The sequence below is a fragment of the Pan troglodytes genome, chromosome 17, assembly GCF_028858775.2.
Source record: "Pan troglodytes isolate AG18354 chromosome 17, NHGRI_mPanTro3-v2.0_pri, whole genome shotgun sequence".
NCBI classification, from domain to species: domain Eukaryota; kingdom Metazoa; phylum Chordata; class Mammalia; order Primates; family Hominidae; genus Pan; species Pan troglodytes.
Genome location: NC_072415.2, coordinates 60,774,398 through 60,800,225, shown reverse-complemented (window position 1 = coordinate 60,800,225; position 25,828 = coordinate 60,774,398). Strand labels below are relative to the sequence as shown.

Below are 25,828 nucleotides of genomic sequence, written 5' to 3'. Positions count from 1 at the left end.
GAGTGTGTTGCCAGCACTAAGCAGCTGTTCTCTGCCTGGGTCCTGGACCTGCTTCCTGTTAAATCCTACTGTTGACACCTGTCGGTGCTCTACTAATATCCATTTGGCCCTCACCTTTCTCTGCATGCCAGCCCGACTCCCATCTGTCAGCACCTGTGGCCTTTTGCCTATGCCCTTTTTCTTTCTTTTTTTTTTTCGAGAGGGAGTCCCACTCTGTCGTCCAGGCTGGAGTGCAGCGGTGCGATCTCAGCTCACTACAACCTCTGCCTCCCAGGTTCAAGTGATTCTCTTGCCTCAACCTCTGGAGTAGCTGGGATTACAGGCATATGCCACCACGCCCAGCTAATTTTTTTGTATTTTTAGTAGAGAGGGGGTTTCGCCATGTTGGTCAGGCTGGTCTCCAACTCCTGACCTAAGGTGATCCGCCCGCCTTGGCTTCCAAAAGTGTTGGGAATACAGGCATGAGCCACTGCGCCTGGTCCTGTGGCCTTTTTCTAGCCACTGGAGCCCATTCTGCTGCAGTGCAGGGCAGGCCAGAGGTGCTGCGGAGGGAGCATCCCAGGAGAGCAGTCCTCAACCCAGGCCTGGCTGCAGCAGGAAGTCTCACAGGTGTATGTTGCGCTCTGCCTCCTGGAACTCCCTGCCAGGACACAGCTACAGTTCACCACAGCAGGAGCTTGCACCGTTTATTGCTTCCTTCTCTTCCCTGTCACCTCCTCACTGCCCTCTCAGTGTTTCCTCATCCACAACCTTGAACTTGAATCCGTATCTCACGGTTTGCTGCTGAAGGAAATCAAACTAAGCCAGTGCCCTCTTCTCTTTTCTTTGTTTCCTTACTACACAGATCAGGCCCCAAGCTAGGCAGGAACTGTCTGGAGGGGCAGAAAGCCATTACTAAGGGCAGCTCTGGGGCTCCAGGCATCCAGAGGCTCAGGGCTCCAGCACCCAGGCAAAGAGGTGAGCAGAGCATGGGGCCTGTGATGGCCTGGTTCCTGCCTTTGTGGTCTGTTCTCATCCTCAGGGCTGATTTTGTTCCTCCAAGTATCAATCGCAGCATCTGTATCCTAGTTAGGTTGAATGAAATGAGTTTATCCTGGAAAGACTGTTTGGGCTCTTGTTCTAGCTCTGCCACTGACTGTGTGGCTTTGGGCAAATTACTTTGCTGCTGTCAGTCTACTCATCAGCAAAATGAGGGGGTTGGATTAGATGATCTGTAAATGCCCATCTACTGTCAATTTTTATATTCATTGAATAATGAATAAAGACAGGACTATTACCCAGGCAGGTATTTCTGGGCTTTCTCAGTGATTCAGTCTCAATGAAGAGAATATGCTGTTTGACATACCCTTGCTATAGTTTGACTCATAATCGAGCAGTTGGGGACATCAGACATTTTCCCTCTCCATGTGGAGTTTACTAGTTCAGTCGAGAACCACAGCTTTCAAGTTGAGCTTTTGCCTGTTCTAACCATCCTAGCAAAAAGCCTGGTTTCTAATCATGGTAGTAACCTCTGGCATAATGTCCCCTCAGCCTCAGCTCAAGTAGGATGGTTCCCACACTTTTAGAAACTTCTCACTAGCAAATGAAGGCATTTCCCTAAAGAATGGAAAGTAAACGAGGATGTGTAATGAGAAAATCATGTCATGAAAATAGGATGTGTAATTAGAAAATGTCATGGAAATGTGGCATTTCTGAACTGGAATGTCAGTGGCTAGAAAAGACAAGGCAAGTTGTGTACTTATTCACAAAGACGTGGAGGCCACATAGCATCTTACACAAGGGGTCAGCAAACTTTTTCTGGAGAGGGCCAGGTAATAAATATCTCAGGCTTTGTGGGCCATGAGGTTTCTGTTGCAACCGCTCAACTCTAGGATGGAGGCAGCCATAGATGAGGGCTAAGACTAGGTTGAGGGCCAGTGAGGCACACTTGCCTTGGGCACAAAATTTAAGGGTGCCGAAAACCTCGGTAACCAAGATAAATATTTGAATGCAATATTTAAAAAATATTATTGCAAAAAATCCATGATATAAAATATCACAATTTAAAGTAAAGACAGAGGCCTGGCGTGGTGGTTCATGCCTGTAATCCCAGCACTTTGGGAGGCCGAGGTAGACGGATCACTTGAGATCAGGAGTTCGAGACCAGCCTGGCCAACATGGTAAAACCCCATCTCTATTAAAAATACAAAAGTTAGCTGGGCGTGTTGGAGGGGGCGCCTGTAATCCCAGCTACTCAGGAGGCTGAGCCAGGAGAATCGCTTGAACCTGGGAGGCAGGTTGCACTGAGCTGAGATTGTGCCACTGCACTCCAGCTTGGGCGACAGAGCACGACTCCATCTCAATAAATAAATAAATAAAAATAAATAAAATAAAGACAAGATCAGACAAATATATAAATGAATAAGCGTAGTTTTGTTCCAATACAACCACTTGGCCTGGAGGCCATAGTTTGCTGATCCCTATGTTATTCACATAGGGTAGACCTAGGACCCTCCTAACAGAAGTTTTCATCTTAGAATCAGAGGTGGCTGGATGAGATTGTGAACTATTACCTTTGAGGTGCCCTCTTTCCTCCTTTTTCGGTCCTCCTTCCTCTTCAGTGCTGTTTGCTGTTTGTGCTTCTCAATTCCCTCTCTCCACACTCCATTTCCTACATTCTAGCAGCCCAGGCCTCACATTGGGCTTCAAGTCTTCTTCAATATAAAATTTCAACCAGGTGTGTGGCCTGGCTCTGGCCTCCCTTCACCTGCATCCACTCAGCATGGCCACGCTCAGCAGACACTTTGGAAATAATCTGATAATTGGCTTAATAGGCTGCTCCTCTTGGCTCAGGTGCATTTCAACAGTAGAAAGTTCTTTTAGCCAAAAGACCTGTATTGTTTAAAGGTCAACTGTATTTGTTGAATTACAAATGAAGACTAACAGTTTAATATTACAAAGGGGTCGACTTCAGATGGATGGGATCTCAGGCATCTGTGAGGGGTAGCACGGGTGGGTAATTTTAGGTAGTTGGTTCCCCCCAATCTCATGATGTTGGCACCTTTTGTGACTAGAGGAGAGAACCAGCCCTGGTCAGAAGTTTTGGTGTTAGCGCCAAGATATAGTTCGAAATTCACAATATGGACACCAGGTCTCACCAGATGATTCTGGAATCACCTCCTGATTACCAATCTCTGTAGATTCTCCCCTCCCCAGTCCTTCCCCCACCCCCAAATACAGTGGCCTTCATGGGCACAGGGAGAAGCCAGCTAAGCTCTTAGCACTCTCAAAGACAGGATCAGATAATACATAAATGAATAATACATAAATAAATCTGTGTTCCAATAAAACTTTATTTGGCCTGACCTGATCAAGTTTAATAATATTTAATAAATTTTTTAAAAACATTAGTAGTTATAACAATTCCTCTGTAATAACAGTTATATATGAACTCCTGGTCAAGGCCAGCAGCTTGTTCCTTTACCAAAAAAGTAAAGCCGCCCTCTGAGGACAAAATGGCACATGAGGAGTGGTGTACATTTCTTTTTCTTAAAGAAAAAACAAAACCCAAACAATTCCTATTTACATATTTTCCATTTAAAAGTTGGTCAGTGTGATTAATTGTTTTTAAATATAAGTTTCTAATGTGTTGCAGGTTTCAACATACAAATTATAGTTTGCTGATTAGATTTAAGGTGCTGTGATGTGAGGGTGAACGCAGCCCAAGACCAACTGGTGGAATCCTCTACCTGCAAACTGGCTGGACTTCCTGTGGGTATCTTTGGGAGTGTTGGGGGAAGAGAAGGAGCTGAACACCAGTGGCAGAAATGGTAGAATGTTCCTGGGGACCAGATAGGGGCTGTCAGTGTCCCCACCCCACGCTTCTGCAGAGGGCCTGTGTCTACACACCATTACCCCATGCTCTGTGGGTGAGCACACAGGTTTGCATGCACCAAACTCACCTTAGCCTACACTATGAGGGGCATTGCTGCTTTGAGTCCCTTCCTTTGTCATGAGGTCTCCATGCTGGTGCCTGACCCCTAAGAGCCCTTGCTGTTGACACCTCTCTTTTCATATCTTCCTACCTTTCTGGATTCCTTGCCCCCAAGGTCACGACGTGCTCTCCAACACATCTCTGTAGGGTCTGCTGTTTGTCAAGGCTAAATGGATGATCAAACTCAGGAAAGTATTGATGAAGGATGTTGGGTCCCATGTGACACCTTCTCTCCTAACACATTTGCTCTATGGCAGGACCTCACTGCTGTCCTCCAAATGAGCAGTTCATGTAGAGAACATTAGGTCCCGAGGTAGGTCTGGAGAGGCGCTGTGGTTAGGTGGCGGGGGGCCGGGTGTGGGGTGAAGGGGGAGTGCTGGCAGGGAGGTTGGAGGGATTCTTGGAATTGGTGCCTTCAACCTCACTGGGGTAGGACGCCCAGTGGGGAAAGAGGGCTGTGTCTTTGCGTGTCAAGAAAGTGCATAGGGAGTGCTGAGGGGGTGTGTGCACAGGCCTGGGAGAAGGGCTGATTTTACCCACTGACCCCAGGCTGTTCTGACCTGAAATGAAGATTTCAGACCATGCAGGGGTGAGGCAAATACAGGGGTGTGACAGATGAGAACATTTAAGTACTTGGGGAGCCAGGAAAGTATGCTTGGTGACTAGGAGAAACAAACTGGTTCAGTTTCCAGTTTCAGAATACAAGAAACATTGCTCTGAATAAAAGAACATCGAATGGTAATGGACAGGGAAGAAACATCTCAGACCAAGTTTCTAAGCAAAAAGCCAGAACGACCCCAGTAGAGGAAGACATTCTATGGTGGACAGACCCTGGCCTGGGGGCCAGGAGACTGGGATTTAAAGCTCGTCCTCACACTAAGCCTGTGATCTTAAGCGAGTGTCTCTGCCTCTCTGGGCCTAATTGCCTTTCCTCAGCTGTCAGTTGAGGCTAGTTGGGCCAGATGGTTTCGGAGCTACCTCTGCAAGATTTCTCGGCATCCTGCCACCCAGGTGGGGCCCGCAGACTGCTGTCTAAAGCCGTTTCTTCCCTGTGCACCACATGTGATCTCCCCTTTGCTAGGAAAGTGATCAACCCCTAAGCCAGGGTCCTGTTCAAACCCGCTCCCACAGGTTAAAGGCTAGTTATTAAGGCAGTTTAAGAAATGGACATTCCTCTCGCTCCTCGGATCCTTCACGTGTTCTGCCAACCCCAAGGCAGCAGAGAGGGGCGGGAAGGGCGGCCGCCTCCTGCCAGCCCCGGCTTTCTCTGGGGGTCTCCTGCTCTGTGGGGCCTGGAGCGGCCCCTCCGCCCTCACCACCTTTCTTTGGAGAAGGCCTCGGTCTGCACGAGGTCGCCAGGGTGCTCGGGGATGCACGCACCATTGAGGTCGCCCAGTTTATTGTCCGGCAGGTCCTCGGGCTTGGTGCAGAGCTTCAGGGCGCGGGAGATGAACACGTCCAGGTCGAACTGGGGGCTGGCGCCGCCGTCCACCGGGGCCGGGCGGCCAGGGGGCGAGGCAGACAAGCGGCGCTCGGGGTCGTCGGCGGGCGGGCTGGCGTGCTCTGGGCCGCCCTGCGTGCTCTTGACCCACTGCGCGATCTCCAGGAAGAGGCTGGCCGGCTCGTCCTCGCGCGCCCCCGTGTCCGCCAGCCCCGTGGCCGTGGGGGGCGCGCCGGCCGCCTGCTTCCAGTGCGACAGGTCCAGGATGAGCTTGGGCTCCGAGTAGTGGTGCGGCTTGTTGTCGCGCCACAGCAGCTTGTCCAGGTAGGACGGCGACCCCACCTTGTAGTCGCAGGAGCGCCCGTAGTCGGCCTCGAAGGCGCGCTCCATGGACGAGTGCGACTGCTCTAGGAAGCGCTCGGAGCTGCTGTGCGAGTCCTTGCGCGGGTCCACCTGCACGTCCTCAGCCAGGGGCGCCGAACCCGCGCGCGGGTCGCGCTGTACCTCGCTGGCGTCCTGGCACCGGTCAGGCCGCCACTCCAGGTCCGACGACAGGCTCACAGGGTACCTGCAAGGGTACAAACAGAGCGGTGATTGGACGCCCAAGCCAGGTAGCTTCCGGGAGGGAGCCAAGCCCTCTAATCCCTGTTTGCCACTCACACACCTGCCTTCGACCCCCATCCCTCAAGGTGGGAGGGTGATGGACAGGTAATGGCGAGCCTTGGGGGCTCAGCTGGGGACATGGATTGTTCGGCTTAACTCTTGTGTTCTTTTGTACGCATTCGAAACCCTGCAGATATTTCCTGCGCACCTACCATGTGCCAGCACTCACTGTTCCAGACATTACTGAATACAGCAGTGAACAAAACAAACGTCCCTGTCCTCGTGAAACTTTCTAGGGGATCCACCTGTGCAATGCTTCTCAAACGCTGATAGATGCACGAATCACCTGCGGGTCTTGCTAAAATGCAGATGTTGATTCTGTAGATCTGAGATGGGGCCTGAGATTCTAACAAGCTCCCAGCTGCTCTGATGCTGCTGGGCCTTGGACCCACATTTTGAGGAGCAAGGCTCCAGTGAGTGCTTCTCAACCCTGGATCAGATTAGAGTCACATAGGGGAATTAAAAATAAAATAGCATGTCTGCCTCACTGCTTCCCCGCACCAATTCTGACTGAGTAGGTCTAGGGTGGGGACCTGATTAAGCATGTTTTGAAGATCCCCCAGGTGATTCTAAGTACAGCCAGGGCTGAGAACCCCTGCCCTGGTGGATCTGCTTGGGGGCCCCATAGCACCTTGCATTGACGCAGGGCAGGTGGGACCTACAGAAAGATTACAGACACCCTCCAGAGAAGCTGAAGATCTTTGGCATTCTGCCCCGTTCGACTGCTCTGCAGCCATGGAGAGTGAAGTCAGCTAGCCAAGAGCAAATGAAGGGCAGATGGGCAGACAGGCAGGCCATCAGCTCTGGCGGAGCCCTCCCTTCCTTGTGCGGGTGCTCTACCTAGAACCCTGGGGTTGTGGGGCAGGCAGGAGCACAGAGGACATCAGCCTGCAGCCAGCTACTCCCTGAGCAGGCCCAACAGATAGACCAAGGAGAGGCAGATTCGGCTGTGTGGGATAGACCTGGCAGCTGTAGCCCACAGAGTGTGACTGGAGAGGCATAGGAAGGCCTCAGCACTGCCCGCCTCCCAGTGACGCTGCTAGGGCAGGAATTGCTCCTAGAGCTGAACCCTGCCTCCTTGATTGAGTGGCCTTGGGCAGAGATTTCCAGGAGGAAGAGTGTGTGAAGACGCTGACCCTTGGCTGCTCTATTCCAAGTGCCAAACATACATTATCTGTAGTCTTCATAGCAACCCGGTGGACTTTGTGTTATCACCCCCGCTTTACAGTTGGGAAACTAGCATTCCAAGAGGGTAAGCAGCTTGCCCACAGCAACAAGATCCTTTGTCATCCTCTTCCCTTGGGCAGGTGTGATGGCAAAGGTTGGGAGCACAGGTGAGGTGCACCAGGTTTAGGGGTGGTCAGGGTGGACAGGCAGCAACAAATCCTGTGACAGTTTTTCCTGGCACAACCCTATGCCACAGTCGCAGAAAGTATAGGATGACTGTCCCTGAGCCAATGTTCTTTGCCTCCAGGCTCTCTGGAGGAAGGGGAAGCTGCCGCAGGAACCACAGTCAAGGGCAGGGCTGCCCCGGGGGTGGCAGAAGACAGAGTCTTCATTAATCTCTATTTGTTGGCAATGCTTGAAAACAACAATTGACAACAACAAGCCAGCAAACCTGTCCAAAAATAGCAGCGTCGCCCTGGCCCTCCCTCAGTGCCTCCTTAATCTGAAACCCATCATCTGTCAAATGACTAAAAAGGAGAAATTGCTCATCTGTCACTTATGTAACTAGCTGTCACATTCCCCCGGCAGTGGGACTCCCAGTTAGGCCCCCTCGGAGTCCTAGCTGCTTGAGCCCTCGACTGCTGTTTCTAAACTGAGCAGCTACCAGCACTCCCTCCCAGAATTAGCAGATGGTGATGCCCAAATGTTTAGCTGCCTGATCTAAGAACGTCAGAACAGGAAAAGATCTAAGAGATCATTACGTGCCTAGGCAAAAATTGTTTAAAAATACATCTTCTACCCAACGCTGATTCATTGGTAGTGGCTTCCAGGGACACCTGTTGAGGATTCTGTAGCCAAGCCCAGTTTAGCAGGAAATGGTCCTATAATTGCTTAGCAGCGTCTGACATGGATGCAGATTGCAGAGAGGCCCATCAGGGGTGTGACATGATGCCAGTCTCTTAACCTTGGAGCTGAAGCTTCCTTGTGTGTCAATGGGCAATAATAATGTAGCCCCCGTTAATGGCATTTTTTTTTTTTTGACAGGGTCTCACTCTGCAACCTCAAACTTCTGGGCTCAAGGGATTCCCCAGCCTCAGCCTTCCCAGTGTCTGGGACTACAGCCGTGTGCCACCATGCCTGGCTAATTAAAAAAAAAAATTTGTAGAGATGGGGTCTTGCTTTGTTTCCCAGGCTGGTCTGGAACTCCTGGCCTCAAGCGATCCTCCCACCTTGGCCTCCTAAAGTGCTGGGATTATAGGTATGAGCCACCGAACCTGGTTTTTAATGGCATTTTTAAGAGTTACCAACATGAAACATGAGATAGCGTTTTGTAATGGTAATCTCTGCTTTGTTTTTTTGCCTTGCCTTGTTGCAGTTTACTTTTCAAGGGCAAGTTCCCAGGCTGCTAGAAGTGAGCTCCTACCATGGTGTTCACTACATCCTTGGGGAGCACTGTATTGAACCCCATGTTCAGTAGAGTCATGGTGAGGGAAGCTGGGGGTGTTGCACAAAGGAAGGCCTCTGACCCACACATGCAACTTACACTGGTCATTTACTGGTAGTGTCTGGGCACAAGAGAAAGGCAGGAAGCTAAGCTGGAGAAGTCGTCCAATGAGCTATGCAACTTGGGAGACAGAGGGGAAGGTCACGGAGGATTAGAGGCAAAATAGAGATGGGAGGACAGGGAAATGTGGGCTCTGGAACCCAGGGCTGCGAGCACCTGGAACTGCACGTGTCCCAGTTGGACAGCTGGCTCTGGTTAGCGGCCATCAGCACGATGTCGTCGATCTCATCCTCAATGCGGAAGGGGTGTTGCGAGGTGGGCTCGTCCTCAGGGCACGAGTATGGGCTCATGTAGGGGTGTTGCAGCCCCATCTCAGCTGTTAGGCGATCCATGGGGTTAAAGGTCAGGATCTTCTCCAGAAAGTCGATGGCTGCAGGGAGCAAAGCCGGACATGAAGGTCATTTGTTGCCCTTGTTGAGCTCAGAAGGAGATTCCTCAGCACGGTGACATTCTGTGCTGGTGTCTATGCTTCTGCATTTGTTAAAAGGTTTTTAGCCATTTTCTTTCTCAAGACCCTTGTCACAATCCAGTGACAAAGGCAAAGCAGATGCTGCCTTCTAGATTTTGTAAATGAATTAAACAGACTCAGAGGATCAAGTGACTTGCTCAAGGTCCAGCCTCAGCCTGGGTTTCTCCAGAGACAGAACCAGAGACAAGGCTTGGGGCTGTAGGTAGTTTATGTGGTGGGGGATCCCAGCAAGCACAGGTGGGGGAGTGAGGGGGAACCAGAACAAGGCACACTCATGACAGGTTACTCCTGTGGGCATCTGGGATCCTCCAGAGACAGTGTGGGCCACACTCAGAGGCGGTTCCCCTTGCGGGGCAGGGAAGCTGGGATATTTATATACCAACTTCCCTTTGTCATGGCTTAAGGGGCTGCTGGAATGGGACGGAGGAGCCTGCTCCTGAGGAAGCCCTGAGGCTGGAGTGCCAGGTGCAGCAGTAAAAAGCCTTAGTGAGAAAGGGGAATGCTGCAGTCGAGGGGTGGGACAGGGTCTCCACAGCCCAGAGCTCCTGGGTCCGAATCCAGAGCTCTTCCTACCATATGCTGCCCCTGGAAGTTCAACAAAGGCAGACAGCCTTGATGGATGGATAGATATTACAGATACTGAACAACCAGGCTGAATTCCCCTGCTCTGCCAAGCAGTAGTCCTTTCATGTCTGGATCAAGGGGGAGTTCTGGGCAGTGGGAACCTGGGGAAGGGAAGGGACACTCAGAAGCCTTGTGCAAGAGGCTGTTTGCTAACCAGCATGAATGTATGCCAAAATTCAGCAGATAGCAGCTCTGCACACAGGCACTGGTGGCCCTTCCCTTGAGCAGGGGTGGGTGCCCTGGGAGCTCTGCTCTTGGAGCTCTGCCCTGGGTTGTCTCAGCGCAAGGACTAGCCTAGAAGTTTGGATTCCTTCTCAGCACTGGCATCTCTGGAGGTCTGCTTAAATCATGACTTGGCTCCTCATGTTACAGCCCACATGGAGAGGGAGAAATGGAGCTGAGCTCAAGGCCCAGGCTGCCCATCCCTCCGAGGGGCTCCCTGGTGGGCCTCAGCCTGCACCATTAACCTGCCCCTCACACCAGCCCTGTATCTCTTTGCAAGAAAATTCATCAGTGATTGAGGAAATCGATGGATTCAGAAGGTCACTGGCCTCCCAGGAGGACGCAGTGCTGCAGTGTAACCCTAGACCCCCAAATTAGTTAAGCAGCAGTAACTCTGATCACCCCCAACAGTCTGATGCTCAGAGCGTGTTTCTGGGTCTGGAGTTGCAAACTTAAAAGAGGATCTGCCTGACAAATTCCTAGGACTGGAAGAATCGGGCCAGTCTAGTGCGGGGCCCAGCTTCAAGTCTGGGCAGGTTTTTCTCTCTTTGGGCCTCTGGCCCCTTTTTTGGCCCCAGCCATGACTTGACCTTTTGACAAGGAAATGAGAGAATTAAAGCTGTAAAGATTGAGGCAGGCAGTATCATCTTTAAAAAAGATGAGTACCACCACTGGGGCAGTGGCTCATATCTGTAATCCCAGGACTTTGGGAGGCCAAGGCAGGAGGATTGCTTGAACCTGGGAGTTTGAGATCACCCTGGGCTTGTTTCTAGCAAGACGAGTAGTAGTTGGCCAGGTGGGCCAGTAGTGGGTTGTCTCTACAAAAAAATTTTAAAATTAGCCAGCCAAGGTGGCGCATGCTTGTGGTGCCAGCTACTCGGGAGGCTGAGGTGGGAGGATCACTTGAGCCCTCGAGGCTGAGGTTATAGTGAGCCATGATTATACCACTGCACTCCAGCCTGGGTGACAAGTGAGACCCTGTCGCAAAAGAAAAAAAGTCGAGTACCAACCCCAAAGCTGCTCCACAGACTCCATCACGGATGAAAATCTGCTCTTCCCTCTCCCTGACAGCTGATCCTCCTGCAGGTCCCCAGATACTTCTGGGAAGCCCAAACACTAGGAAATTCTTCATTTCTTTTTTTTTTTTTTTGAGACAGGGTCTCACTCCTGCCATCCAGGTTGGAGTACAGTGATGGGAATACGGCTCACTGCAGCCTCAACTTTCCAGGTTCAGGTGATCCTCCTGCCTCAGACTCCCAAGTAGCTGAGACCATAGGTGTGCGCCACCATGCCCAGCTAATTTGTTATAATTTTAGTGGAGATGGGGTCTCCCTATGTTGCCCAGGCTGGCCTGAAACTCCTGGGCTCAAGAGGTCTGCCCGCCTCGGCCTCCCAAAGTGCTGGGATTACAGGCTTGAGCCACCACACCTGCCCCAGAAAATACTTCCTTTTATCAAACTTAAATCCCCCTTTAACTTCTACCCTAGGGCCTACCTCTGCCTTCAGTGGTTTCCCCAAAGCAGCATGTCCTCTCTGTCCCATGATTTCCCCTTTTCTGTTTCAAGGCAGCAGTCATGTCCCATGTGACATCCATCCTGACACCCTTCTGACCTGCCTTTCCCAGCCCCTCCTGCAGTGAGAAATGGCTGTGTGCCTGGGGCTGATGGAATGGGGGTGGAAGTGCTGTGTGTACCCCACTTCCAGGCCTGACCCAGGAAAACCTCCTGCAAGAGTCTCTGCTCTCTCTTCCCCTGGCTTTGGCTAGAAGGGAATGCCCAAGGTGACCTTGAAAGCCACCTGCTGAAGATGGCAGACCTGATGGCCTGGGTCCCGGGCACAGCCACTCATCCTCTCCTGCCCATCCATGCTCCCAACTCTGCCTGGATGTGAAGTAAACAATGAATAAACTGTAAGTGGGTTAAGCCACGGAGATTTCAGGGTTATCTGCTACTGTACAAGCTTCACCTTAACTCCTAAGCCACCGCCCCTCAGAAACTCCTCCTCCCTAGGCTCACCCTCCCCGGATGTTTTTAAGTCATTTCTTAGATAATGAAGCTTCTGTACAATCTTGTCACCTTCCTCTGGCCCAGTGGATTCCAAACTGAGCTGCTCAGAGCCCCAGGGGTTCTGGAAGGGTTCTCAGGAGCATGTCTGGAGATTGAGAGGCAGGTGGGCAGGACACTGAGCCCCTCAACCCTGCTTCATCCAGAGCCCGCCTTTCACCTGTGCCGCACCTGAGTTTTTGTCATCAGATTCATCACCTTTGGTCTATTTCTGTCCTGTAATAAATGGAGCTCAGAATTAATGCCCCCAGTGTGGTCTTGGGGCCTGCCTCCCTTGTTCTGCACCTGTCACAAGATGGACGTTTCGGCTGCTGAGGGATGCTGTCACCGAGACTGAGTCTCCTGAGCCTCTGAGAGCTAGAGGCAGCTAGAGCCTTTGGCCTCTTCCCAGGCCTGCTGAGCCTTGAATATACAGTAGAGGGAGTAAGCCTGAGGAGTGAAGGGCGGTCCTTGCCTGAGGCCACACAGCTCATCACTGGTGGAATGGGACCTGGGTCTTGCCCTCAGGCTGAGGAAGCTCCTGTTCTTTGCAGCACACCAAGCCTTCCAGGACAAAAACGTGAGGGAGGATGAAGGAAAGAGAGGGAGGAAGGTGCGCAAGGAAGATGAGAAGCAAAAGGCAGCAGAAACAAGGGTAGAACACTAATGACTGCCCCTAATGGACTCCTGAGGCCCAGCATCCACAGCTTGGAAGTAGTTAGGGCAAAGACCCACTGGCAGGGGAGCCTTGACTTTTATATCCAAGGACCATGCTTTGCCCTTTTGGAAGGAGACCTGCCTGCCCCCTACCCCGCAAGGTGGAGCCTAGCTCATCCTCCCAGGACACTTGGCCTGTCTGCCAGGCTCAGGTACCTTCACTGTTCACTTCGGGGAGCAGCTTGCGCAGAGGCCTCTTCACCTCCCAGGTGCTGCTGACAAAGGAAGGCATCACCCTGAGCAGCTCGTCCTTGTCTTCCTCCCGGATTACAGGGATGGTCTCCAGGATGAGTTGCATCTGCTCCAGCTCATGCGCCCCTGGGGAGGCAATGCCAGATGGTTAAGTGTGCTGTCCAAGGGGCTGTGGTGTGCAGTAGCCCAAAAGCAGTGCCAGGTGTTCTGGGAGGGACAACACAGGGCAGTGGGGCAGCACTGGGCTGGGACCGGGGTTCTGGTCTTCATTTGCTGCTCAACTGTGGGCAGGTGGCTGACATCTCTGGGGCTTGGCTTTGTCAAAAGTAGAAAGAAGGAGTTGAATCTGGTAGTCTGCAAGGCCCCATCTATGCCCCTAGCATTCTGTGTCTCAGACCAGCTGGATATAAGTCAGCACTAAAGAATGGGAACAGCCTGGTTCAAGGCCTTCCAAGTGCAACTTCCCATAGACCTCTCTGCACAATCTTTACTAGGATGGGGAAGGAAACAGTTTTAAGGCTGGGAATGAGCCATACCTTTTGGTTTCTAATTAAGAGGGTTCCATCTAGGAAACTTTCAAGAGAAAAACAAATCAGAATAACAAATTGGGTTTGGGATATGTCTTGAGCACATGGCCTCTGTGATCCTTGGGAGAAGGAAGGCAGGCCAGGCTATGCCAGGTTTGCAGGGGCACTTTGGTGGGACAGGATGGACTCAAACATTCATTTATTCCCTCATTCCATAAATAGTTATTTATCGAGCACCTTCTCCATGCCAGGCATCACGCTGGCTGCTGGGAATCGGTGAGGCATAGTTTTCATTCATAAGAAGCTTCAGTCTTTGTCTCAGAAACTCAACTCATCTCCCACACCCAGACAACCACTGGCCACCGTATGGCATTTCTGGCTCTGGACAGATGGGTCTCCTTGCTGTCCTTCTCTGACCTCCAGGCTGTTCTTCTGTACTTCCATTTTCTCTTTTTTGATTGAGTTGCCTTTGCACTTAGCTCTACTAGGTTAAAACTTCAGCCATACCTCTCCTTCCTCAAGAAGTCTTCCCTGCCCATCCAGCTGCACAGAGGGCCCTCCCCTTGCCATGAATTCCCATGGGATTCCAGTCTTCCAGTCATCCAGCCTAGGATGAGGGCTCTCCCAGGTCCCCCCCGCAGTTCCCTGTGTGGCCCTAAGCACATGTGAATACTGACCGAAGAAGTGCCTGCAGCCTCAGGCTCTCTCCTGAAGAGGTCCTTTTGGCCTCTCCCTGCAGTGGACTCATTGGGTCAGTTCAGGGCTCTGGAAGCCCCCTGTGGGGTCCTCTCTCCAAATGTGTACTCCACACCACTCACCAGGGGACCATGAGGTCAATGGGTGATCAAGCTGCAGACAGAGATGGTGGGACCTTGCTCCCAAGCCCCTGACCCCTCTCCTGTGTGACACACAAACCAGTAATACACAACCTTCTGCTTGGAGTAGCTTCTTCAACCACAGCGGGGGTGGGGGCAGAGAATGAGCCTCTTTCACTTGTCTGCTCCTGCCCGAGATCAATGGTGTCATATGGGAGGCAGCCAGTGGGGCCTCCCTGGGAATCCATGGCCTGGGGCAGAAAGCAAGAGCTTTGGTGGCAGACAGCCCTGGAGGCAGACCTAGCTCCCCCACCCCTTGTGGAATGAGGATGATTATTTATACTTGGAATGAGTATTATAAGGAGTCAAGTGTGTTGGCAGATGAAGGCTCTGGGAGAAATACCTTGCTTGTAGCAGATGTTTAATAACTCTTGACTTCCTTTGCTTCTAGGAGCGGGGAAGAGTGGCTTTGAGAGAAGCTGATGGAATAACTCCACCTTGGGGATTTATGTCCTAATCATCCGTGAGTGATTCTTTGTGACAGACGTCACTTGGGGGAGGCATCTTAACACTGAGTCTACTAAGCCACCACTGAAAATGGGAGAAGGTGTGAAGCATGGAGGATACTATGGTCAATGTCCCTTTCCTACTGAAAGAAGGTCCTTTCCATGTCACACCAGCTGTTGCCTTCCCTGCCTGTCTTGCAACAAGGGGAGGCCATGTGATTCAATCAAACAGGGACAGGAATCTCCTGGAAGGACTTCCGGGGAAGGTGTTCCTCCCTGGTAAGAGAGAAATGTGAGGAGAGCTGTTTGGCTGCCCTGGCTGACCCCTCCCTACCTTTCTTCGTTGGACACTTCTGCATGAGAACCTGAAAGCGATTGCAACCATCTCGTGACCACAGACAGTGAGCCTGAAGATGAGAGGCCAGTAGACTGTGGATTATACAGTCTCGTCTGGGCTGTCAGTGAGTCACCTGCCTGCTGTGGTACGGAGAAGCCCAGCTCTTCTCCGTCTGGCCTGAAGGTTGTCAGCCTGTTGGAAGGGCAGCTGGAGCAGAGCCCTGTGAGCTGAGGGTTCAAGGCTGGGAGAACGGAGGCAGCCAGGCACCTATGAGCCAGATCGTGGTGGCAGGGCCAGAGATGTTGAGCCATCCAGGGTTTAGTGGCTATGGCTAGAGTGGGAAGAGTCTTTGAGTCAGAGTCCAGGGCGAGACCTCCCTCCCACCTGTTCCTCCTTTCTCCCCTGCCTTGAATTGGCTGGAAAATATGGAACTGGGAGGTCTGTGCAATTTCAGTTGGAAAAATAAGATAGCAGGATGGCTCACCCTGGGCACAGATAGGTTCACTGTGTATTGTTTTTTTGTTGTTTTTAACCCTTTTGTGTCCCCCGCTGGACCATCAGACCTTTGAGGACAGAGACTATGTCTTACTCAGACTTGTATCCCCAGCACGTGGTCAAGGATCCACCCAAAGCACAAAATCCACCAGAGGGAAAACTGTAGGGGCTCCTGAGAGTCCAGGGGGCAAATGAAGACGTTTGTACTCAGGGCCTAAATGTTTGGACATAAGCCCTGACTTCAGCTTCATCTGACTTTCCTGCCATTGTTTTTATTTTACCTTTTTTTTTTGAGGTGGAGTCTTGCTCTGTCGCCCAGGCTGGAGTGCAGTGGCACGATCTCGGCTCACTGGAACCTCCACCGTCCTGGTTCAAGCAATTCCCCTGCCTTAGCCTCCCAAGTAGCTGGGATTACAGGTGCATGCCACCACGCCCAGCTAATTTTTTTGTATTTTTAGTAGAGACAGGGTTCCACCATGTTGGCCAGACTGGTCTGGAGCTCCTGACCTCAGGCAATCCACCCACCTCGGCCTCCCAAAGTGCTGGGATTACAGACATGAACCACCATGCCCAACCTATTTTACCTTTTCTTGTTACTTAATGTTACATTAACATATAATTAATATTAACATATCATATTAATATATGTTTTATATATAGCATGTATTTTAAATACTTACTGGAAGAAGTTAGCATCATGAATGAAAGAGTGACTAGCCCAGCATAGCACTGAATAATTCCCTCATTGCTGTGATTGAGAGATTACATTTTCTGGGTCTCTCATTACTCCTTATTAGATAAATCTGCTCCTATGGTGCCTAAGATTTAACTGTGCCCAATATAAATATTTTCTTGGCAGGCTGGGTGCAGTGGCTCATGCCTGTAATCCCAGCACTTTGGGAGGCTGAGGCAGGTGGATCATTTGAGGTCAGGAGTTTGAGACCAGCCTGGCCAACATGGCAAAACTCCATCTCTACTATAAATACAAAATTATCTGGGTGTGGTGGCACATGCCTGTAATCCCAGCTACTCGGAAGGCTGAGACATGAGAATCGCTTGAAATGGGGGGTGGAGGTTGCAGTGAGCCAAGATCATGCCGTTGCACTCCAGCCTGGGGGACAGCATGAGACTGTCTCAAAACAAAAACAAAACACAATAAAGACTTTCTTAGCTATTCAGACATGGCTTTCTCTTAATGTCCTGCTGGTGTTCCCTCAGAAAGGCCACTGTTAGCCATTTCTTCTTCTCTGAGCTCATTTTCCCACCCTGCATTATTTGAAACCAAATCACCTGTTAAACAAGAGGTGGGCTGTCCTGGGCCCCTTCTAGGGCTGGCACCTAAAATTATGTCTCAAGACCATAAGTTCCCTGGAGAGGGCCTTGTCTGACTTTCTCCCCCTGCCTCCTCACTGTCCCTTTGTCCCACAGCAATCCCTCTCCCCATCCTTAGCACTATGTTCTGTGCACACAGCAGATGAGCAGCTGTGAGAGCCAGGGGCTTTGACAGGTGAGTGGGCAGCTCCTTTTCACCTGTGGGCTTAGGTGGTCTGCAGTGCCCATGAGCTAATTATTACACCAGCTGCCCATATGTGGTCACTCTACAGTGAACAAGAACAACAGGCCAGCAACTGAGATTGTCGGCTCCCCGTGGGGCCACAGGGAATCTTGATTAGCCCTGCCACTTGCAGGCTCAGGTTTGTAGACAGAGATTTCAGGGTGGAGGGAGCCCACATGGATGCTAAGGACACACCTTTGCTCTTAGGGGATACTAGAAGGGCCACTGCTGTCTTATATTTTGTGGGATTCAGGGGCTTTAGTGGGGGGAATCTTACTAGGTCTTGGGGTTCTGAAAGGGGGCTGGGGTAAGGCTATCCTACTCCCTTACTCTCCCTCTCCCTTCCCAACATGGAAGGGTGGGGTAGCCCCAGGAGCCTAGGCCTACCAATGCAGGCCATGAGTGCTGGCCATGCCTCCTGTGAGCTGACTGCCAAGAGAAAACACGCTCCCCCTGGGCCACACTGCAGTCATGATCAAGCAAGGAGGTGGGTGGGTACTTCTCAGGCCTTCCAGCTTTCATGCCCTTTTCCGTTCCCTGGACACTCAGCTCCCCAGCGTCTGCCACTCTGATACTCGCTTCAGATCTCTCCTCCCCTGAGCAGCTCTGGGTGATGACACAAAGTCCAGGGTGGATGTGGGGAGGACAGGCTGACAACAAGGGCAGTGAGTGTCCCAGGAACTGAGGATGTGGGGCTCTGTGTCCAGGATAGTAGATAAGTGAGCCACATCAGCCTCACAGCCAGAATGATGTGGGACCAACTGTGGAGAGGGAGGCCATGACGTAGGTGCCAACAGCCTCAGTGTGGGGGATGATGGGAGATGAGATGAGGTGCTGGCACGGGAGGACAAGATAGAGAAGAAGAGGGGCCATCTGGTGGGCCACAGAGGAGGGCTGCTTTGTTAATAGCAGGCAAGCAATGGTGAGCAAGGAGGATGCAGAGGCTCTATCCCGCTCTGTGTACAGGGCATGGGAGAAAGGATGGCCTCAACTCAACAGAGCTGAGGGGAGACGGTGTCCCCTGAGGAGAAGCAGGGCAGGCTGAGGAGGCGGGGAGAGCACTCACAGGGAGGCTGAGGCCAAGACAGCATGGTTAGGAGGACAGGGCAGGGCTGCAAGCACTGAGAAGAGAGGTCAGGTAGGAGGACCGGATATGAGGCCCGGAGTTCTGTAGGGGCATGGAATCCAGGCAGAGGACAGGTGGCAAGGAGGCAGGCCCATGGGGCTCACGCTGCAGCCAGAGCATGTGGAGACTGGCCTCACCATGATCCTCTACCAATGGTGGTTTTGAACATTTCTGGGCTTCCAGCCTCTACAAAGTTAGCCTGGGTGGAGGGGATGGATGAAAATTATTTGAGTAAGTGACAGCAGCATTTAGGGCTGAGTGTGGAAACTTGGGAAGGGCTGAGGGACATAGTGCAGAGGAAGGAGAGCTCATGGTGGGTGAGAAGCAACTGAGGGGGGATTGCCAGAGAGGGAGGAGGAGACCCAGGGAAGAGGGTTTCAAGAAGGAGGTGACAATCGTCGCTGACTACTGCTACAGAATGAGGCTGAAATGGGTTCCCTGGATTAAGAACACGGCAGTTTGGGTGGGAACAGCTTCAGACAGATGGAGGGGGCGTGAACCATGCTGCAGAGTGAGGAGAGAATGGAAGAGAGGGAGTGAAGAGAGCAAGTGCTCTTCCAAGCAAAGAGGGAGAGTGTGAGAATGAGTATGAAGTGCAATGGGAGAGCCAAGAAGGATGACTCATGCCCTGGGGAATTAGGAGAGACATCATGGAGGACAAGACATAAGCTGGGTTTTGAAGGTTCAATAGGAGTTTTCTAAGCAGAGAAGGAGGTCTTTGTGCCAAAGTGAACAAAAAATGATGATAGATTAGGAAAACAGTGGGTCACTTGGTGTGGCCGAAGGACAGGGAACAGTGGCAGGGAGGGAGGAGGAAGGGGCTAAAAATGTAGGGTGGGTGTGTTTGCAGCCATCAGTCTCAAGATGTTTGAGTAGAAGTGTGTCTAAGTCCATTCAGGCTGCCATAACAAAGTACCATAGCCTAGGTGGCATATAAACAACAAACATTTATTTCTCACAGTTATAGAGGCTAGAAAATCCAATATTAAGGAGCTGGCAGATTTGGTGTCTGGTGAGAGGCCCATACTTCATAGATGATGCCATCTCAGTGTGTCCTTACACAGTGGAAGTGGCAAACAAGCTCCCTCCAGCCTCATTTACAAGGGCACTAATCCCATTCATGAGGGCTCCATCCTCATGACCTAATCACCTTCCAAAGGCTCCACCTCCTAATAGCATCACCTTGGGGGTTAGGATTTCAACCTGTGAATGTTAGGGGAACACAAGCATTTAGGTCATAGCAAAGTAGTTACTTGATTGCAAAAACTTCTGTGCTCAAAAGGCTACTATTTTTTTTAGCCTCTCCAGTATTTTTGCCTGACATAATAAGGTGCCTCCAAATAGTGTCATAAAAGCCACAGAAGTAATTTCAGCAAAAGATGAGCATGTTTTGTGATTGTAAGTGTTTTGCACTCAGTTCCCCTTTCTATGGAACGACGCCAGATGAGAAGGAAGGTGGCATAGTTAGCAACTCACCAGCAAAGAGCATTCTCCCCGTAAGCATCTCAGCCAGGATGCAGCCGGCAGCCCACATGTCGATGGCTTTGGTGTAGTTATTGGGGGAAAGGAGCAGTCGTGGGGAACGGTACCACTTTGTTACCAACCCTTCTGACAGATAACCCTGAAAGACAAAATTTCTGGTTCCACTGATCAGTCATTTTTGGATACCCTTCCTCCCACGCCTCTTCCAGTTTCCCCTCCCATGAAACAGACCTCTTTCAGGGTCCCTTTCATTCTTGCCCCTTTCCCATTGATCTTGAAGGAGCATGAGTGAACAGAGGTCTGGTTAGAGGAGCTGGGCCTGGTTTGTGGGGTTCAAATGCTTTGGTGAGAGAATCTTAGGACATCCGAGGGTTCTCCTTTATAGAAAGGAATTCAGGTTATTAATATTTTAGAAGAAATGATTTCCCACCCCACCTTGATGTAACTCTGCCCTTGTCTAGTAAGAAAATGGAGAAACAGGAGCCCTGCTCAAGTTCATTACTGCTAGCAACAGAGTAACCATGAGACTCTGGCGTTTTCTGTATCCAGTGGATGAATCTCAGAAGTAGCCATATGCTTGAACTCAAGCTGGTTGCTTTGACACTGAAGATCAGAATTAATGCTGCCACAAAGCCAGGCACCAGGCTCTTGCTGAGAACAGATAAGACCATCTTCATAATGGATGCAGGAAAATGCTATGTGGAAGCAGTCCTGAACAACAAAGTGGACACAGCTTTCGTTGGTCCATGAGATTCTCGGAGTCTTACTGTGTCTTTCTGGGGGATAAATTTTCTAGCTGATTTTGCCCATGGCTCAGTGATTTGTGGTCTGAGATGGACTCCCTCCTTATGGTATATAGCAAGGACATATACCCATATATGATTTAGGAAAATATACCCAGGGAATTTAGAAATTGTTTTCTACATAATTCAGAAAACTGGGCCAAGAGTGACATCTGGGAAATGTCCATTTGAATTCCCTAGAACAGTCTTTCTAATGTAAGAAAAAAAATGTATAGATCCACTGGGGGTCAAGGCGAGACAGTTAGGACCAAGGAGATCCAATGGGAGATTCCAGGGATGGTCTTTTACTTCGCAGTTTAGCATCCGCACTTTCCTTTCTACTGATGCAGAAGTATCACAGTCTCAGGTTAAAGCAGATGAAAAGTTAAGAAGGCCAGGACCCAGGAGCTTTTGACCTATTAATCTGAAATCCCTTAATTTGTTCAGCAAAGATTTATTAAATGTCTAAAACCTTTGGAAAGGACAGCAGTTTCCTCCCCTCTGTGGCACATATTTCCTCCGAGTACAAACTGGTAGAAGGAAGGAGGAAAAGCAGAAGACACCCTTCAGCTGGAAATCATAGAGCATCCCATACGCTGGCCTCAATACTCTCACCAAAATGAACTCCTTAAAATTTGTAGAATGTGCCCTCTTCTTCTGTCCTTTGTGCATTTGACTGTGTACATTCCATGAGGGATATCCTCGTACTCATCGCGCTACCGGCTGACACGCTCAGGCCAGCTTCCTCTCAGAAGTTTCCTTGTTTTGTTGCTGTTTCTTTACTTCTCAGCATCCCCACCCCTCCAAGGACCACTAGACTGCGCGCCCCTCATGGGCAGCAGCTGTGTCTTGTTATGCAGCTACTGCGCATAGCCCAGCCCCATGCCTCCTAAGAAGTGTTCAGTAAACACTGCTGAACTGTTGAATGAATGAATGAAAAAGAAACATCTCATATGGTCTGAACCTCCTCCCAAATTTAGGCACCTTCTGCAGGGACCACTGATCCTCTTCTTTTATACACTTGACTACAAGGTGGTCCAGGTTCCACTTTCCAAGGTGGGTGTGGAGTTTATATAAGTTGATAGCCACTTATGCCTTATCTGGTTCCAAAAAAGGATGGGCCAATGTCATTTTTATAAGAGTTTAATTGCTTTAAAAGTCAAGTTTATTGAAGTATAATTTACATAGGGTAAAATTCACCAGTTCTGTGAGTTTTGACAAAAGCATAGTCATGTCACCACCATCACAATCAAGATACGTAACAATTCCATCATCTCAAACAATTTATTCATGCCCTCTTTTGGTCACCCCTAGTCCCAGCCCCTAGCAACTGCTCTTTTCTGTCTCTCTAGTTTTACCTTCTGTATAAATGGAATGACAGTATGTAGCCTTTTGAGTCTGAATTCCTTCACTTAGCACAATGCATCTGAGACTCATCCATGGTGTGTGTACAGTAGGCTGTTAGGAATTTAAGTTCGATTCTAAAAGTTACAGGAACAAGCCAAATACTGTCTGTAGAAGTTCATTTTTAGGTGGGTGGGTTCTAAAAAAATAGTCTGGTTTTATTTTCAGTCAGAGGGTGAGATTGTCAGGGAAAAGACTAAAGCAAGAGTACCCAGAGGGGAGGTAGCTTCAGGGGAGTTTTCTCTGATATGTAAATGCACAGTCTTCTATGAAACAGAATGGTCTGGAATTGACATCTGCCTCTCCTCAGAGTCTAGGGTTAAAGAAAAGTGGGGACAGGGGGCTTTCTTCTGAAACACTTGCTCTGAAAGTAAAAGAAAGATGTTGACATGGGTAAGGCTGCCCTCGGGCCAGAATTACAGACCAGGTCATGACAGGAGCTAAGAAAGTTGCTTTCCAGCTCTTCCTTTTTTTTTTTTTAATGAAAAACAAGAGCCTGCTGAATTTTTAACTACTAGCTATCTTCCTATGGTTACTTGTTCTTCACACTCTTTAAAAAAACATAAAGTGGATTTTTTGTTTGTTTTTGTTTTCTTTGAGACAGGTTCTCGCATTCTGTCGCCCAGGCTGACATGCAGTGGCGCAACAGTGGCTCACTACAACCTCTGCCTCCCAGGCTCACGGGATCCTCCCACCTCAGCCTCCCAAGGAGCTGGGACCACAGGCGCACACCAACACACCCAGTTAATTTTTGTATGTTTTGTAGAGATGGGGTTTCATCATGTTGCCCAAGCTAGTCTCAAACTCCTGGGCTCACGCAGTCTGCCTACCTCGGCCTTTCAAAGTGCTGGGATTACAGGCATGAGCCACTGTGCCCGACACTTAAAGGGGATTTGTTGATATGTTTCAGAAGCCACAAGGCTGAGAAGAATTTGGGAAGGTGCAGTGTCTTCTGCCAAGCTGGTGCAAGAGAAGCCCCAGGAAGGGGAGATGGGAATATATGGGAAGCTCCATTCCCAGGTCTGGGGGCAGACACAGTGGACCAGGGCCCTGCTGTCAGCTGAGCTGAGCCCTGGGTGTCCGAATGGGAGAGGCTCTGGGGCCCACAGCATGGTACTGGTGATCAGAATTCAAGAGAGGAGTTGCAGTCGAGTGGATGGGGTGAAATTCAGGATAATTTTCTACAAAAAAAAAAAAAAAAAAAACTTTAAAGAATACCCAGAAGTCGAGACCCAATTTTATTAAAAGAGCTCATAAATCAATAAGTATATTGGCTCAAAAAAAATCTCCAAATAGCCCTCTGCCCAAGCCTGCAGGGTGAGGATAGTTTCAGCTTCTTTTGGATGTAGAGAGGAACATGTCTCTGTGATCAGACCTGGTCTCCCCAGGCAGGGCATGCCCATGCACAGGGTGGCCAAGGAGGGAGTGAGCAGGACAGCAGGCACACTTGGTGCACAAGTGGGTGCGTCTGCACGCGGCTGTTGCAGGCCAGCTGGGGCCAGCCTCTTGTGTGAGGCTTTGTGACATCACTGCTCTGAGAAGACATGAAGTGCACACTCCCACAGTTCTCTGTGACCACCACTCAGAGCACAAGAAACAAGATGGGAGTGGCCCCTTCCTAATCGTCTATTTCCTCCTGCCACCTTGTTCCCACTGGGAGGCAGATGAACATGGTTTCCTTTCTAGACCCTTTTAAGGGGCCTTGGGACTTTCGTCAGCTATTGCTCCCATCCACCCATTTTGCTGTCCCTTTAGAGTCACGCACAGCCCATGGGAGGCTTTGACTTTAAAAGCTTCAGAGGTGTTTGGGAAATAATCTAGCAGCAGCTGCCCTGTGAGGAGCATAATTAGGGGCCCCTGAAGGATAGAGAGAAGGTATAATTAAAGCTCTGAGCATTCTCTTTGCAGAGGGAGCAGGGAAGCAGCCCTCGATCCCAGCTGCCTGCCAGAGAATTCAGAACAGCCTGGATCAAAGTCACTCCAGAAGGGTGGGCACTCCGAGCTGCTCCAGCAAGCCTGTGCTGGGTGGGCACCAGTTCTGATCTGGAGCCAAGTCTCCTGTGCCTGCTCTTGCTGTGCCCCCACTGCCTGATCTCTTGCGTGTGGGAGTTGGAAGGTTGGGGGAAAAGGCTCAATCCAATAAACTTTCTACTACAACCTTTAATGATAATGTGCCTACTAATCCCTCACGGGTATGATGAATTTATTTATTTATTTATTTAGAGACGGAGTCTCACTCTGTCACCCAGGCTGGCGTGCAGTGGCGCTATCTCTGCTCACTGCAAGCTCCGCCTCCCGGGTTCACGCCATTCTCCTGCCTCAGCCTCCTGAGTAGCCGGGACTGCAGGTGCCTGCCACCACGCCCGGCTAATTTTTTTTTTGTATTTTTAGTAGAGATGGGATTTCACTGTGTTAGCCAGGATGGTCTCGATCTCCTGACCTCATGATCTGTCCACCTCGGCCTCCCAAAGTGCTGGGATTACAGGCGTGAGCCACCGCGCCTGGCCTATTTATTTATTTGAGATAGGGTCTCACTCTGTTGCCCAGGCTGGAGTGCAGTGGTGCCATCTTGGCTCTCTGCAACCTCCGCCTCCCGGATTCAAGCGATCCTCCTACCTCAGCTTCCCAAGTAGCTGAGACTACAGGCACACGCCACCACACTTGGCTAATTTTTGTATTTTTTGTAGAGACAGAGTTTTGCCACGTTGCCCAGGCTGGTTTCGAACTCCTGAGCTCAAGCAATCCTCCCACCTCAGTCTTCCAAAGTGCTGGGATTACAGTCATGAGCCACCATGCCTGGCCTGGTATGGTGTGGTGAATTTAAATGAGATGACATTCTCCAAGAATAAAAGCCCAGTCAACTTTAGCTCTGGGGGGTGAGGACAGGGTGGGAAGGGTTGCTTTTCCTTTCATGCTGAAGCAATGTTTAGGGCTGCCCCTGTTTCCAGGCTAGGATGATGAGAGTCTCTGACAGCCTCGCCTTCCCAACCAGAAGTTTCTGCAATGTGTCCTGGGAGCCTAAGGTGTCTGTCCCTGTGTGAAGGATAGGAAAACGATTAAGATCATCCCTTGTCTTCAAAGAGCATTTCACATGGTTAGAGAGATGAAATGTTAATATGGAAAAAATGTAAGGACCAGGAAGTAATCATGGCCAACATTTCTGTTGGACTTACCCTGTGCCCAGCACTGTGTTAGTATTTTACATGAATTTGATGCAGGCCCTTCACAGACTAATAAAATGACTGGTTCAAGGTGCTGTAACTGGAAAGTGGTCAGGGGTGTCTGGCTCCTGCACTCATCACTTTCATACTGCCAGGCCTTCCCCCATCCCCATTGACATGCTTGTGAATTCACAAGCACTCCAAGAGATGTGCTTGTGAATGTGCAGACCACTCAGAGCTGCCGACTTGGAGTCCTCCAATCTCCATCTTGAATGAGCTCCCCAGGGGAGGCGAATGCCCCCTCCTAGTGCGGAAGGCGTTTCAGCATAGGTTGCAGAAGGGCCATGTGTGTCTCTGCTTTTCTAATTAGCCTGGGCAGGCCTGCGCCCCTAGTGGGGCCCTTGCAAGTCTTACTAGCAGGTGGGCACTGGTGGAGCAAGGAGGCTGCAGGCTCTGTGCTCCCTCTCCACCCCATCACGCTTCCCCCAGTTCCCCGGGCAGTCTGGAGAGCAGGGGATTAATGGACTCAGGAAGGCCTCAGGAAGGCCCCTGGCACTGCACTTC

The 25,828-nt window shown here is 50.5% G+C and overlaps 1 protein-coding gene across 6 annotated transcripts in view; it reads right to left on the bottom strand.

Moving 5' to 3' along the window:
* Positions 1-3,312: 3,312 nt before the first annotated feature.
* The window catches only part of MAPK4 (mitogen-activated protein kinase 4), a 171,641-nt gene continuing 149,125 nt past the window's right edge, over positions 3,313-25,828 (bottom strand). For all 6 annotated transcript variants that reach the window (XM_016933718.4, XM_016933716.4, XM_054672147.2 and 3 more), the window contains exons 3-6: positions 19,912-20,056; positions 13,039-13,200; positions 8,965-9,178; positions 3,313-5,982 (exon numbers count right to left, since the gene is read on the bottom strand). In XM_016933718.4, the coding sequence (XP_016789207.1) occupies positions 5,286-5,982; positions 8,965-9,178; positions 13,039-13,200; positions 19,912-20,056 (1,218 nt within the window). In that variant the 3' untranslated portion in view covers positions 3,313-5,285. The remainder of the gene's footprint in view (positions 5,983-8,964; positions 9,179-13,038; positions 13,201-19,911; positions 20,057-25,828) is intronic.